At 40.8% G+C, this 16,030-nt stretch overlaps 2 protein-coding genes and 1 long non-coding RNA gene across 4 annotated transcripts; 2 read left to right on the forward strand and 1 right to left on the reverse strand.

Moving 5' to 3' along the window:
• Positions 1-3,423: 3,423 nt before the first annotated feature.
• Positions 3,424-4,011, forward strand: LOC133215559 (feather keratin 4-like). The gene has a single exon (XM_061359630.1). The coding sequence runs from the start codon at positions 3,436-3,438 to the stop codon at positions 3,784-3,786; it is 351 nt and encodes a 116-aa protein (XP_061215614.1). The 5' UTR covers positions 3,424-3,435; the 3' UTR covers positions 3,787-4,011.
• Positions 4,012-5,055: 1,044 nt separating this feature from the next.
• Positions 5,056-9,945, forward strand: LOC133215564 (uncharacterized). 2 transcript variants are annotated; one of them, XR_009726410.1, is made up of 3 exons: positions 5,056-5,174; positions 5,770-5,947; positions 9,814-9,945. It is a non-coding gene; the product is annotated as an uncharacterized LOC133215564 (long non-coding RNA). The 2 variants fall into 2 exon arrangements; XR_009726409.1 differs by lacking the exon at positions 9,814-9,945 and adding an exon at positions 9,003-9,086 and having other exon boundaries at positions 5,770-5,933.
• Positions 9,946-11,660: 1,715 nt separating this feature from the next.
• On the reverse strand, positions 11,661-12,422 carry LOC133215561 (scale keratin-like). The gene has a single exon (XM_061359632.1). It carries the CDS (start codon positions 12,420-12,422, stop codon positions 11,661-11,663), a length of 762 nt encoding a protein of 253 aa, XP_061215616.1.
• Positions 12,423-16,030: the final 3,608 nt, after the last annotated feature.

The following is a 16,030-nucleotide window of genomic DNA, read 5'->3' on the forward strand; positions in this document are numbered from 1 at the left end:
GCAATAAGCCGGAAATTGCTAACACCATAAGGGCGTTAAGCAGATTTCACGTCAGTCACCTGGAAGCAGGTGGCATGGATTATTGTGTGAACTTCAGATGGTGTGTAGGACACACAGATTGCTCCTAATGTTGTCAATAAGCACCTGTAGTAATACAATTAGCTAAGAATGAGTTTTGAGATAAAAGCAAGAACTACCGGAACTGTTGTGAATGGTGAGAGAAAGGAGAGCTCTGAGTTGCTAGAACTTTTTCAGATTAGTTCAGCATCTCAAAGCCTCCGAGGCATCCATTTCTTTATATAAGCTAATTAATTACAAAAAAAAAAAAAGAAAATGATTGTAGATGGTGCTCTTAATTTCTTTGAAATGTCCATTTTCTGTCTGTCTTTTTCTCCATGCACACATTTGGGGTCACTTTTGTGTCTGGGCCATTACAAGGGGATTGCTGTGAGTAAGCTTCCAGTTCCATTCTGATTAAGGTTTTTTGTTCAGACATTTTGTCACTCGTTGTCTCAGGAGGATGTTCTCACATTATGCAAAGAATTATAATTATAATCTGAATATATAGGTCTTCCCTTGATCATACCAAAACCCCTGTGAACTTCTGATTCACTCACTTGAATTCACCTCAAAGATGGGGCCATTAAGTCATTTCTGCCTGTATAATAAATTGGTTGGAGTTAGAAAAATAATTATCCTTTTATTTTATTTTTTTTTTTTCTCCCCAAGGGAGGCTGTAGACAGCTCTGAAAATGTTGCTAGGTCCTTTTTATTATAAACTTATAGTCTGAGACTATCCCTTGGAGCACCGTGTCCAATTCTGGTGTCCTCAACATAAGAAGGACATGGAGCTGTTGAAGCAAGTCCAGAGGAGGCCACGAGGATAATCAGGGGCTGGAGCACTTCCTGTATGGAGACAGGCTGAGAACATTAGGGCTGTTCAGCCTGGAGAAGAGGAGCTGCCTACCCCTTAAAATATAGAGAAGTACTAAGGAATGGAGAGGGTTGATGAAGGTAGAAAAAGTTAGGCCAATTTATCTGGGAATCTCCTTGAAATAGGAAATGGTTTAAACAAAACCTTGAACTATTTATTTAATTAAAAATAAAATACTTTAATTCCTGCAGCTAGGAACAGTGACATAAATTTTAGAACCCAATAACTGACCTGCACTCTCAAATAATATATTATTATAGCAGTGATACAAGAATTCAAATATGGGTCACGTATCTTCAGTTTGCACATATGATCTTTTGCATGCTTAGCACTTTAATAAAAGCTTCTGATAAACTTTGAAGTTCTCAGGAGCCTATGACCAAGCCAAACAAGTTTCTCTTCCCAGGGGATCTTTATAAAGACACTCCTAATTTAAGGATAATTTACATGTCTCAGTAGTTCAAGTGCTAGGAGAGCAGAAATTTCAGTACTGATCTCTTTGTGTAGGATTGCTTATGTGTTTTACTCATTTATTATTTATCCTGAATCCCCACACTCCCCAAAAAGGCTCAATTTCATTGTGCAATCCAAAGACTGCTGCAAAGTGACAGAAAAATTGACTACAAGTGAAGAGGTTATTGACACTTTCTATACTTTTAATATTTCTCCAACTGGTACCATTGGTCTCCAATATATCTATACCAAATATTGCAGCATAGCTGGAGAAATGAATGCTGCAATAGGAAAGGAAGAATTCATATATGTGATGTCTGCTTTCACAGCTGACTTTTGGAAATGCTTATCTTTTGCAGAACTCTTCCTTGAGAACATGTGTCACCAAACAATGCAACATATTTATGCATGTGGAAGCTAACCTAAAGCCAGTTGCTGATATTTTGAGATCTGAGATAAGAATAAAAGTGGATTTATGGATTCTGTAAAGAACTCCTAAGCAGTTAGGCCCAGGATTAGAGACAGACTCACAGAACTGCTATCACCTGATATTATCTCATTAGATTGGACTTCTAATACTCTTTTTTGTTTCTTCTTCCATGACAAAGGAACCGTATCTGGTATGTTTTTCTAGGTATATCTCAGCCTTTGTACACAGCCATAACACTTCCATTTCTTCTGCTTCTGACAGGGCTCTTCAGTGTTCCTCCCTTTTGTACTTGTGCTTCTTCTCTAATTTCGGCATTGGAGTTGGGTGAAAATTCTGTTATTCCTGGCTGTTTTCTGCAAAATTCAGTCTCTCTTTTCTCTGAAAGCAGCTTGAATCCCCAGACTACAAGTGTTCATGGGTTGACTTCCAAAAGCTGAAATTATTCATGGTTTCCAACAGTATTTACCTTGTAGAGAAGTGTACAAGGGACTGTATTATGTAAATTAAGCTTAATCTTCTTTAATGACACCAAGCAGATCCAAAAGGGGTTTGAAGGCAGAATAAATCCTTCTGAATTAATCATTCTAGTGTTTGGAGAAATTAACTTGGCCCAGAATATTTTAAGATGAAAGAGACTTGTGGTCAGATATTCATGCCACAAGATAAGGAAGTGAAGCACTAACACACACAAATACTAAGGCAAAAAAACATGTAATCAGTAGTGGCTCATAAATAACTTCATGCACAAAGAATAGACTAAGTTGTTGGGCAACCTTGGCCTCAGTATAAAAACCTGAGCAACTCAAGGCTCTTCCACCTATTTCTCTTGCCTTCTTTGCCTTGGTGAACAGGGTAAGTCTGAACCCATTTCTTCTCTCTTTACATGTTGAGCTGTTGATTTTGTAGTTTTTCCTCCTAAATGTTGTAGTATGAAAGAGGAAGTTTTCTGTTGGTGATCAGTTATAAAAATCATTGAATGGGGTGATTAAGCACAAGTCAGAGAGTTAGGTGTATTTATTCAACTTTGGGAACCAAAGAAGTTTTCAGGTCCTGCAGCTGAACATAAAATATCTGTAGTGAATTCCTGTGTCTGTTCAGAGTAGTGTGCTGGTCTGTGGAGAGTTCAGATAAGGGCAGATCAGGAAAACACTGGGATAGTGGCCAATACTGGCAGTCCTGGATTGCCAGCTCTCCACATAGAGTCCATGACTGCCTTTGAAACTCAGTTCTTAGTTCTGTAAGCAAGGAGTGACCTTCTCCATCCTCCAAACAGCTGCAGACAGATTTGCACTGTAACTTGTAAGATATGGTAATAATTTTAATATTAACAATACACAAAACCAGAAGTGTTCCTGGATACAGCTGCCTGTTTCTATTTCACATAGAACAAATTTTAAGTGCTTAAACTTCTATTTTCCACTTTCTAAAACTTGACAAAGGGACCTCTAAGAGAGGTCTCCTTAGAGAAAATTCAAGATCAACCCTGTTGGATATCATCTTGTTTGTGATAAAATTCCCTTATCAGAGAATCCAAGCTGTACAAATACAGTTTGATTTAAATTCTTGTATCGCGTTTATTCCTTCTTTTGTGTTTCAGATTTACCTCCATCCCACAGCCATGTCCTGCTACGACCTGTGCCCCCCCACCTCCTGTGGCCCAACCCCACTGGCAAATAGCTGCAATGAGCCCTGTGTCAGGCAGTGCCAGGACTCAACCGTGGTGATCCAGCCCTCTCCTGTGGTGGTGACCCTGCCTGGACCCATCCTCAGCTCCTTCCCCCAGAACACCACAGTGGGATCCTCAGCATCTGCTGCTGTCGGGAGTGCTCTCAATGCTGGAGGGGTACCCATCTCCTCTGGGAGCTCCTTGGGATTAGGGAGCTTTGGCTATCCAGGCCTGGGCAGTGGGTACAGCCGACCCTACCGTCGCTACAACACCTACCGCAGTGGCTTCTACGGACCATGCTAAAGCATGAGGAGCAAGCAGGAAGAAATGAGCAGGAACACTGAAGCACGACTCGACACAGGACTGAGCTCATGGCCATGGTTTTCAGATGCAGTGTTAGACACCCACAACCTGAAGTTTATGGAGCTGTGGGAGCTTGGCATCTCATAAAATCAGGCCTATGCTTGTCTTACTTTTATTATGCTTTACTTTACATTTCTAACCAAAAGTCTTGCTCTCTCATGCTTTGTTTTTGGGGGGGGGGGGGGGGGGGGTGTTTGTTTTTGTTTTTTTTTTTTTGCAACTGAAAATGTCTAGAAAAATATGTAATTATTAGAAATTGTTTTGCATGGCTGAATTAGTACAATTCACTTAAACAAAGAAGAAGGAAGATCTCATTTTGCTGAGTGTCATTGTGAGAGGGATGAGTGGGTACTGTCCTTAGTGGACAGTGGAAATGTATTCCTTATACTTTACATTGCTTCCTTCCGTTCCTCAGCCTCATTAAATTTGTGCTGCATCATAACATGAGTTGTCCTGTACTTCTTTCTTTTGCCAGCCCCCTTTCCAGCTTGTCTGTACTGAACCAAGTCCCCTTACAAGTCACCAGTTCCAGAAAACACTGTGTACACAACTTCATATCCATTGCCAAAAGAGAAAGAGTCAGACTGCAGCTGTGGAAGAAGATTTCCTGTTGTCTGTGTGTGCTAAATCACACCTGACACAATTTATCAAAGCCTGGAAAGTGATGATGGTCACCTGTAACAGGTGTGCCTCCTGTTGTTGCATAAGCAGGAAATTTTAAACTAAGGAAGCTTCTTCTGTTACACTTTAAAGACCCTCTACCTACAGTACCATGATGATGGAAAAAGGCCCTTTAACTGTTTCAATATTCCTGCTTTATGAGAATATGTTTAGTTTGAGATTAACGTCTTTGAATGGGGATGAAAATGGAGCAATAAGCTGATTTGAGAAGGGGGAAATTCAGTGAAAAGCTCACTGAGGGGATTACTGTTTCTGCTTATCCTTCCATACATGTAATAGATGAGAGTATCCTTGTAAAAAAAGAGGATAGACAGCTATAGCATGAAAATTTACTAGGAATGCTCAAAATTATAGAGATAAACCTTTTTCTGAAGCACTACATCCACTCCTGAGCTTGTTGCACAAATAGGATATACATACTACTACCTGAGCAACATAGAAGGTTATTGTGGTTTTCTTTATCCTATCTGTGGTACTTTGGAAGACTCCTTTAAAAGGAGGGAGAGATTATGCTTTTCTTGAGCACAGCTGAGATTGCTCAGGGCAGAGGTGGTGGGGGAGATGCAGTAAGCTGGAACACTCTTCTGAATGGAGCTTAGAGCTTTCTGATGAGTGCAGCACCTCTTGGCATCTGAAATCAGGCCCTGGTAAGTCTCAGAGGGAAGGAAGAGAAGGCTGTGTGGAACTGGTCTTTGAAATTTGCTGGCCTGGAAGCATGTCTGGGAGAAAGATGAAAAGATTTAAAGTTCTAAGCCTTTCTTTGTGTGTCTTTATAAACTGACTCCTATTTGTTGTGTCTGGTAGATCTGTACTTTATCAGGCATTGCTTTGACTGGCTGTGTTGTAATAAAGGTGGTGTTTAGAGACTGGGAGCTTTGGTCTTTACAGGAGGAAGGTTTGAAAAGCTCTGCCTGAAGGCTCTGGATGATTCAATGTCCTGTCAGCCCATACAACTCACAGCCTGATATCTCTAAAACTTCTTTCTTGGAGTCTTTGTCTGTGTCTGTACAGACTGATGTTGAACTGTAATTAAAGCCAGGGAAAGATGTTGATGAAATTATACTGACTACAGTCATTACTGGATCTAAATTAAAGGAGGTTTGTCAGTCCCATTGAAGAATTAATAATTTTAAGGACTAGATTTTCTTAATAAACAACAGCAGAGAATGGAAATTTAGCAACTTGATATTATAATATAGCAGAAGGTTGATCTGAATTAATTTTTTTTTTTTTTAATCTCAGCTGAAGCTATTGCTCAATCAAAGAAGATGCATTCCAAAGAAGTCATCACTCATTTGCAGTTGTTGCAAAATTGCTTTCTCTTATGAATTAAACCTATGTATCTAACACAGCAGAGAAGTTATAATTCCACAGTATCAATATGGCTAGAAAGAATAATGGCTGAGGTAACACAGTGCAGGTATTTTTAACATATCCAGGTGGACAGAGAATGACATTTCTCATGATAAAGTACATTTTCCTACTCTTGCAATCCCCTTCTGCAGTTCCCTCTTAAGCTTTCTTCAAATCAAATCTTTCAAAGCTCTTTGCAGATTTAAGCCCTGTGCATGTACACTCTTTCCAAAGTCAGGATCTGTTCCTCAAGTGATCAGAACTGTAGCAGAAAGAGCTGCCTAATTTGAGTTAAAACTCATTGTAGCTACAAGTGTAGCACAGAACCAAAGTAAAAGGTTTCTCTATGATTTTGTAGTTCATCAGAAACTGATTTAGACACTGCTACAGTATATGAGCTAGATTATAATGTTACAGAGAACTTTCTAGGCAAAACAAGCTCAGGTGCCACCTCTCAGGTTACTATCATGTTTGCTTTGGAAATGTCATACCATGTTAGACTGGGATCTACAAAATCAAGCAGCATGTGTCAATAAAACATATTATTCAACAATGAAGCAGCAGCATAAACCCCAGTACACAGTAGAGTACACGTGCTCTGAACAAAAAAAAACAGTCTATGTCTTCTCTATCTCACTTTATAAACTCACATCTGTTAATACCTATCAGTGAACTGCTGGGACAAGTTGGTCCCATAAGATGTTTTTGCAGGATAATAAATATTTATTATTGTTGATGTTGAAAATGTATCTCAGTAACAAATTTTGTAAAGCTCAAACCAGTATTGTACTGTCTGATGTGTATACAGGGATAAGGTATGAGGCAGAAAGGCTCTGAAGACCAAGGGCTTTTTTGGGCTGCCTGGGGGATTTGGGACTTTCTTGCACATTTACTAACCAGGTTCTGCATTTATTAGGGCTTTTTTTTTTTTTTTTTTTTTTTCTTGCATGTGGCTGTATTCCCACTAATGAAATGTTTTCTTTTGCTGTTTATGTTTATTGTCTGGACTTATCCTGGTGTTGGGTGAAAACCACAATCCACGGTGTCTCTCATCTTTTTGATTTATATTCATTAAATATGCCTGGCTCCATCATACTGACTCCACCTTCCCAAAATATGAAGGAGTCAAAATTCAATTTGGTTGAGAATTTTGTCTGCACTTCAGCAGTTTGGTTACCCTGACCCATGAAAGTACCACCGCTGTCGCAGCAGGAGCTTGTCATTTCAGTTCTGAGTGTACAACTTTATCCCTGATAAGTGGCTATGGGAGTTAGGATCACTGCTCTTTGTAATATTCCAATATACAACATCCCAAAGTTTTTTGCTCCTGGGATAAGGAGACTGAGCCAGCCAGGCTAATTTGACCTGTGATCACATTCACAAGAGGACTTGTGATTCATTTTATCATCATCATACTTTTTGATGAGCTTGTTTTCAAACCCACATTCTTCTATTATGGTTACTAGGTAGTTATTCCTATAAAGGAAGATTTTTTTTTACATTTTGGGACCATAGTAGTGTGTCTCTGTGTGTGCATTGGCAAGAGCATTGGGGAAAGACTGGTAAATCTCAGGCGATAGGAGAACTTATAGTGTCACTAGTAGAGATCATCACATACCTAAGGGCATCCAGGAGCTGATGATTAGAATGAGGTTTTCAACATGATTTCATGGAAAGATGTATTTGTATCTTACTTAAAAAATGGAAATACATCAGTTTGTGACACCAATGTGAGGAAGTTTGAGAAGTTTGTTAGTTATCTCAGTAACAAACTGTAAATGCTGATCATGTTCAAATAGTGTCCAATACTTTCACATTTTCTGGTAATGCACCATTTGCACATCTGAGCCATTGATGAAAACATGTGAACTTTGAAGACTTTTGTTCTTCAGAAGTGTACAGTCAGCATTTATTTCCCAGGAGATCTTCTTGAAGATACTCACAGTTCAGACATCATCTACATGTCTCTAGCTAAGTGATTTAAACATTAGGAGACACCAGGTGAGATTCAAATGCTGATCCCTCCCCTAAAGACTGCTTATGCATTGTATATAATTACTTTTCAATCTAGAGATTGTCTTTGAAAAGAAATTGAGTTGTTGCACATTGCAAAGGTGTTTAAGGCCATGCAAAATGAAGACAACATTCTTTGCTTTCAGAAGATGAAAAAAGAACAAGAATATTATAAACTGCTGTAAGTAGTTACCATTAATTTGGAGTATAATTTTGTATAATAGTTCAAGACACAGTAGGGGAAAATTATAATTTAATGGCAAATGTAAAACTGGCATCTTTAATGACCCCATAGGTAAACTTGTGCAAGACTTTGAGTGCCAGTGTCTCTGAGTAAGCTAAAATTCGCATGCATCCTCAATATGATCTCAGTTGTTTTCCTGGAGTTTGATGTAAAAAGAAAGCTAAAACTGCAGACTCCTTAGATTAAGAACTTTGACACTCAGTTCCCAAATTGAAGATCTGTGTCTCAAATTCCCTCATGGAAGTGCAGTAGTAGATCAGACTGCCTATACTCTTTCATCCTGTCTCCTGAGTCAAGAAAGTAAAACATGTTCCCTCAAATTATCTGTTTCCCAGTAAGTGCCTTGGAGACTGGAAAAGTGTAATTAGCCCTACTAAGTGCTGTCTGTAACAATCTTATTTGCTGAATCTGTGCAGCTGTCTGGTTGTTTGAGAGGAATTTGGTAAAACTACAGTCCAATAGTCAGAAATGGTAACTTCTGGCCTTTTTGGAAAGGAATGTGTCAAAAACGTCTGCTCTCCAAGAAGATGGAAAGGGGATTTCACAGGGGAGTTAACATATGTCTTTAATACATGTATTCATCTGTGTCAAATTATGGACATTGCGTATACTGTCCTTAGGATGCAAAATAATGTCTTCAGTAACTCAGATGAATCAGCTGATCTGACCAGGAATTAACTGGGCTCATAAGATCTTAAGATAAAAGAAACCTCTCCCATGGAATGCATACATTATGATGAGGAAATTAAATCAAGGCAATAAATACAAACAATGAGGAAAAAGTAAATCATCATCTGGGAATAGTTTGCATACAACAAGTCTTCAACAATTAGCTGGTAAATAGCTACATGCTATTATGTCTCAGGTCCTCAGGCACTCTAGGAAACAGTATAAAAGCCAGCACAGTGAGTGCTACCATCTACTTCTGCTTTTTTCTCCTTGGTGAAAGAGTAAGTCTGAATCTGTTTTCTATCTTTCAATGTCCTGAATTGTTGTCTCCATGTCACTTTATTTTTACACTGTCTTGTCAATAGTAGTCTAAGGTTTATGCTCTTCATCAGTGTGTGTGTGTGTGAGACCTGTGAGTAGATCTTTCTCTGAAAGAGGGGAGGTGCTCTTTGAAGAGTGGCAATTGCTGACCACAGGACTTCAGACTGTTTTTTCTGGATCATTCAGTTCCAAGATGTTCAGATCTCTACATGTGAATTGTTCAGCAGCTAGAAGTGAATGTGGAGAATCTGTGCAGAGATTTCGGCTTTCTCAGAGCTTTTTCGGTAGACAGATAAGCGGGCTCAAATTTTCAGAAGTGTGCTGAGCAAGCATCTCTTCTTGCACCAGGATACTGTGAAAATAAGGTTTCTCCTAGCCTTATCATACAGGAGATCATAAGCTTTGTCCCTTGCTTCCCCCATCTTGCAGGGCTGCACACATCCTGGAATAGTGTTGTGGGAAATGAGCTACCAAAGACTGCTCAGGAGCAGGTAGAGCTACCCCTTCAGCTGTCCGCTATAGCACACAGGAGTTTGAGTTTCAATGAAGTCTCCTTTGAACCTTAGACAAACACATTGTTCCATTTGCCATATAGTCTCTTGCATGCTCCATCATCTTAGCAGCTTAATTTACATGACTATAATTACAACTTCTTTCCTGTATTTGTTTCCTTCCCTGTATTACAGACAGTTCCACCCTTCAAACATGTCTTGCTATGACCTCTGCGCTCCCACCTCCTGTGGCCCGACCCCACTGGCGAATAGCTGCAATGAGCCCTGTGTCAGGCAGTGCCAGGACTCGACGTATGTGATCCAGCCCTCTCCTGTGGTGGTGACCCTGCCTGGACCCACCCTCAGCTCCTTCCCACAAAATACCACAGTGGGATCTTCAGCATCTGCAGCTGTAGGGGATGCTCTCAATGCTGGAGGGGTCCCCATCTCCTCTGGCAGCTCCCTGGGACTTGGGAGCCTTGGCTATTCAGGTCTAGGTGGCCTTTATGGGAGGTCCTACCGTCGCTACAACCGGTGTGGGCCTTGATAAAGCCTTGGGGGAAAAAAATCAAAGGAACAACCAGAAGCTTACAAGTGTGATCTGAATGAAGGACTGAGTTCATGACCATGGCCGTATGCTTGCTGACCACCCTCAGCTTTCCCCTGAGCTACTGGGACTGCAGGAGCTTGGCATTGATGATTGAATGCCTTTCTCTGTTATCAATGAGGTGAAAAATGTAACTTTTATTGTTGCATATAGGAGTTGGGTGTCCAGCTGTAAAGCATTGCCTTGAAATGGATGATTAGTTTAATCCAGATTCAGCCCTACTGCTTTCTTATGCTGTACATTTTTTTTAATCTACTTATCATTAAATTTATGGTGCATCATAATATGTATCTTGCTATGTTCTTTCTCTTTGGAGCCTTCTCTTGGAGAAATTTTCTTATGCATAAATTGTCAGTACAGGCAGATCATCATTTAAATCTTACCCTACCAATTAGGAAAGGAGGTAAGCACAGATAAATGTAAGTAATGAGTAATACCCCTTCTTTTACAGCGTATATTTTCCTTCAGTCACACTTCAATAAGTACAATATGAAATTATAATTCCTGGCTAGCAATCAATGAGGGGAAAGAGGTGGGAAAGCTAATGTTTTCTTATGGGAAATATATAGTTTCATTGATTGGAATTTCAACTTTTTTGAGCTCATGAAATCCTAACAATCTCTAGTATTATTTTCATACTCACTTTTTAGGTTATGAAGATTCTGCTAATAGCAAAGAATGGTGGTAAATATCAGGAAAAACATTTAAAATTCGACCAGTGGAAAAAACCCAAAACCCACTCTGTATGATTCTTTTGTTGGATGCTAGTTAAGGAATGCTGCAATTAGGTGGAATTGGTCGCTAAATTAAGTAGTGAGCTGGGGGGTTTGGGGAGTCACCAGAAGTCCTCAGAGCTAAAACAATTACCCCTCCTGTTCTGAACCTTGAAGACAACGACTGTTAAATTGCTAAGCAAACATTCATTAACACAATGCTGCTGATGCATTAAGGATCTCAATTAATCTCCCATTCTGCACTTTATAGAGTGATTGAGCAGGGCAGATTGTTTGTTAACACAGTGTACCAAGGATTTTTGCTCCTGGAGGAAACTAAAGGCAAACAAAAACTGGAGAAGTTCTCATGCAACACCACGGAGATTTAATGCTAAAGAGAAATCAGCCATTCACAGAGAATCACAGCAATACAAGGGGAATACAAGTGTGATGCAGGTATCATGCTCTGGTACCAGTGCTCTGTGCAGGACACACGGGACAGCCAAAGTGATAGAAGGATGCAGGAGATGCCAGGGCTCAGTCATGCATTGAGAGCACACCATGGCACAGGGCAGTGGGCTGCTGGGTACCCACAGCCCCCTCAAGCCCCATGCCACAGTAGCTGATGCATGCTGCTGGTCCCCATGGCTCTTGCTCCACATCCTGGTGCCATGATCCTTGCTTCGGGGTTATTGCTGGTTCTGGGCTCCATCCTGTGGACTTCAGAAAGCCCCGCAGCTCCCACGGCGGGACCTGCCCCACCTCTGGGAGGTAATGCCAGTGCCACAGGAGGAGAAGCCAGAGCTGTAGGACCTCCCACAGCTGCCGAAGCCACTGGACCCGTATTGACCCCCATAGCCCAGGGAGCCCCCATAGCCCAGGGAGCCCCCATAGCCCAGGGAGCCCCCATAGCCCAAGTCAGCTCCATAACCTAGGGAATGGCCATACCCAAGTGAGCCTCCATAGCCTCCCAAGCCAAAGGAGCCCCCATAGCCCCCCATACCAGAGGAGCCCCCACAGCCCCGGAAGCCCCCATAGCCCAGGGAACTACCATAGCCCCCCAAACCAAAGGAGCTCCCATAGCCCCGGGAACCTCCATAACCCCTCAAGCCCTGGGAGCCTCCATAGCCCCCCAAACCAAAGGAGCCCCCATAGCTCCCCAAGCCCAGGGAGCTCCCATAGCCTTGGGAGCCCCCATAGCCCAAGGAGCCTCCATAGCTCCCCAGACCCAGAGAGCCCCCATAGCGTCCGGAGCTTTGAGAACTAAAGGACCTCCCCAACAGGGCTGGACCTGATGATCCCACAACGCTCTCCTGAGGAAAAGAGCTGAGTATGGGGCCCGGCAGTGTCACCACAGCTGGCGGGGGGAAGATCACTGCTCTGGAGTCAGGACACTGCTGCACACAGGGCTCATTGTAACTCTCGGCAATGGGCTGAGGGCAGGTCACCTCACAGGGTCGGCAGGACTCACTGTAGTAAGACATCCTTCTGGTGTTGGCTCTGAATCTGCAATGCACAGTAGTAAGCAGGTTTCAGATGCAGAAGTATTCACCTGACTCTAGATGCAGACGTCTAGTGTCACGCGGAGTGGATGCCACTTGATATCAGCTGCTCTTGCTTGTAGCATGATGAATCTAATTATATTAACAAGAGCTGAAACACACTGAAGTTTGGTAATATGTTTACAGCATGTTAATTAAAAGTGTCAGATATAGGCAGCTATTTCTGTAGTTTCATATTGATTCCCCAGTAGTACCCATCTTCCAAAGACGAGTATTTACCCTTCTTGTGCAAATACTACAAGGTGGTAGATACTGTGATCACTTTGATATTTTTTAAATTTATAAAGCTTGTAGTTCCTGAATTGGAACTAAAATGTCTGGGAAATGGTTATTCCAAGTGGCATAGCAAAACTTTCCATTTTGTTCTAAGAATTACACCTTCTGTCTCTCACAGTTCTCTATGCTGCCAATCCATAGCATCATGTAGAATTTAACATCGACAGAAAAAAACTTGAGAAGCATAAAGGTTGAACCAAATCAGACTTACCCTGTTCACCAAGGAGACTAAACCAGGAGATGTGGATGGAGAGGCTAGGAGTAGAGGCACCTTTTATATCTTTCTTAAACTGCTTACAAATATGAAACACCCTTTGTGCCTCAGGTCCTATTCAGTAACAAAACAACCTTCCTATTGAGGGATTTAATTTTGCTGGCTTTGCATTGCCACTCCCCACCTTCCAAAACAAGTGTGATACAATTTCAGTACTAAGTTCTGGGCACTGGTCTGGTGAATGATGACATCTTTCAGACATCTAATACCCAGCACCAACACTGGGCCTCTGCTGCTTTTAGGATTGATGAAAAAGGATCCGTTAAAGTCATCTGTCTTTTATTAATAGTGACATTTAAGTGAATTCTGTAAAAAGATGGATAAAAAGAGGGAGGGGTAATAGAGAGAGAATTTCAGGTATCTACATCTGGTTTAGAAACATGGGGTTTTAAACATCTGCATTTGCAGATCAAATACCAGTAATTGCTTGTGAATGATAAGGTGGATTCCACTGTTACTTTTACTGCTGTCTTTGGAATGTCATTGAGACAGTGACACTTCAATGATATTCGCAATCCTCCTAGGAATGATAAGAGGCTTTACAAACACCTACTAAAAATTCACATTTGATGTGTTGTACAATGATTATACACAACATGCAATGATCAGCATTCAAATCTTGTGCAAGAGCATCAATCTGGGGATGTGTGAATGAAGAGAAGTGTCATTAGGTACAGCTTCATGCATAAGAGAATCACTTACAGGTGAGAGCAAGTGATCTGGAGAGTCTAAGAGTAAAGCTTTTAGATCATCGATCTATCTAACCCCTTGTTTTTCTAAACATGGAATAATAGCCAGTTAAGCCTGAAAATTCAGATTATTGGTTTTTTTCCTCAATAGAATGTAAGGCAATAGACATTTCAGGCATAGTAGCAAAATACTGGCTTGGGAGGTGAAGCTACTAGCTACAATTGGTAGCACTGACATATCATAATCTCCCCAAACTTATTCATACTTAGCAAAAGTATTACTGATCACCGATCTGAATGAAAATCACATCGTTGCTAGTAGTGAAGTTACAAACCATGGTCTGATTGGGGAATCAAAATAATAGGCTGCCATATTTTTAAATGATGCTATTTCATAACAGGGGCACTTCTAAATCTTACCTTTCTTCATTTGATATGATAATAACAGAAATTGCAAACACTAACTATTAACGAGTATTTGTGAAGCAGTTTAAAGTCATTATCTTCCAGGTGCCTCATTATAATCAGCAAATCCTGATGACACTTCAAAGGCATAAGTATCTTACAATTTAGAGGTAATTTATAGCCTATCTTTTGCAATATTGTAAAATTAGAAAACAACAGATTTGCAAATAACTATATGATGCCACAGACTTATTAAAATATATCCCTTTTTTTCTACTATTTTATTCATTTCCCACTTCTTAATTGGTCAGGACTTTAGGGAATGAGGAGAAAATCAAGATTGTTTTGAAATGTATTTCTAACAGAACTTCTAGAACTTGAGATTTCAAACAAAATTTTGACATGTTTGGTTGTAAGGTTAGACAGAGAGAAGGTCAGGAGTCTGCCTATTTCAGTAAGGTCTTTTCTGCTTCTTTGGAGATGTCACTTAGGCCATCCATTCCTCTGTTGATCTAGTCTCATCTGAATTGTCTCAAACTTGAGAGAAGGATGTTAGAAAAGGTTTCATGGACTGATGTGTTATAGGTAACACTTCTAGTGAGGATGGGACTGCATAGAATCATAGAATCAACTAGGCTGGAAAAGACCTTTAAGATCAGCAAGTCCAACCGTTACCCCAGGAGTGCCAAGACCACCATTAAACCATGTCACTGAGGGTCATCATTCCCCTATACCATTTGGTAGGTGCAGTAAATCAGACACAGATCTCAGTGCCTGGGTTAACTACAGGGAAAATGAAAAGCTTAGACCACGAGCTAAAACCTTTGCCAGGTCTTCTGCTTTCATGCTGTTAATAGCAATAGTGATATCCCATCAGGACTGAGTCTGTATTATGTCAACTCTTTGCTCTGCTGTGTAACAGCATTTATGGATCCCTGCAAGGAGATCAACTTGTGTCCTCTTCAAGTCCGCTGCTAGAAGTTGTGTCCTCTCAGAGCTACACATGTAGCTTGTGTGGTGACCTTCACCTGGTTTGTGCACGTGGCAACATAAAGGGTTCCACACCATGTAAGCACTACCTGGAACATTAAAATTGGACTGATGTGATGCATGACTCTTGTTCCGGCTTCCAGTTGATGATTGTATGGCAGCCCTTCAGCTTCAAGTTCTCCAAATCCCCTAAAATGACAATCACAGGTAAGTGATCATATCAGCAGTTGTATCACACCCACACTAAGATTTGGGAGGGACAGTGCTAAGATGACAAAATCAGAACTCCCACTATCATGTTTTGTAACAGATTAGGCCCAGAGGCACAAAGGCTGGCTTAAAGAAGGGTATAAAACCTTGTATCACCCACAGCCTTCTATCCAGTTCTCTTGTCTCAGTCTCAGCAGTGAACAAGGTAAGTGTGACTTCACTCATTCTTTCTACTACTATTAGCATTTACTTTAACAATGTTCTTGTCACAGAGATGATTCCTGCATGTGTTTTTTCAGACTTAGATCCTTTGTTTCCCTCTGAAAATGGGTCTTTGTCCAGATGCAGCATCAGGAGTCACAGCATTAGGATAGGAAATAGTTGTCAAGCTATAGAAGTACTTGAGGTGACTTACACATCATGAAGTCTGAATTAATGCATACAGCCAATGAGCCTTTTCCTGATTAGAATTGGAATGATTCCTGTTGGCTTTTTTTCACTGTTCACTTTGTAGGCACACCCTTGCCTATCCAAGTTTCTATAGACATATCTGTCCATCCAATTTATCCAGTACTGAATTTCTCTTTCATATTGTATTGTTTCCAAAGGTGATCATGATGAGATGAAAGAAAGGAGAGAGGTGGAGCTGGTACAAGAATGAGTTTAATTTTTTTAGCATGCAGAAA

Source organism: Neopsephotus bourkii, unplaced genomic scaffold, assembly GCF_033783945.1.
Source record: "Neopsephotus bourkii isolate Nb327-2 ecotype Australia unplaced genomic scaffold, CSIRO-AGI_Nbou_v1 NB_989, whole genome shotgun sequence".
Taxonomy (NCBI): Eukaryota; Metazoa; Chordata; class Aves; order Psittaciformes; family Psittacidae; genus Neopsephotus; species Neopsephotus bourkii.

Excerpts from the sequence above, each read along its gene's own strand:
- LOC133215559 (XM_061359630.1), top strand. The coding sequence starts at position 3,436 with ATGTCCTGCTACGACCTGTGCCCCCCCACCTCCTGTGGCCCAACCCCA.
- LOC133215561 (XM_061359632.1), bottom strand. The coding sequence starts at position 12,422 with ATGTCTTACTACAGTGAGTCCTGCCGACCCTGTGAGGTGACCTGCCCT.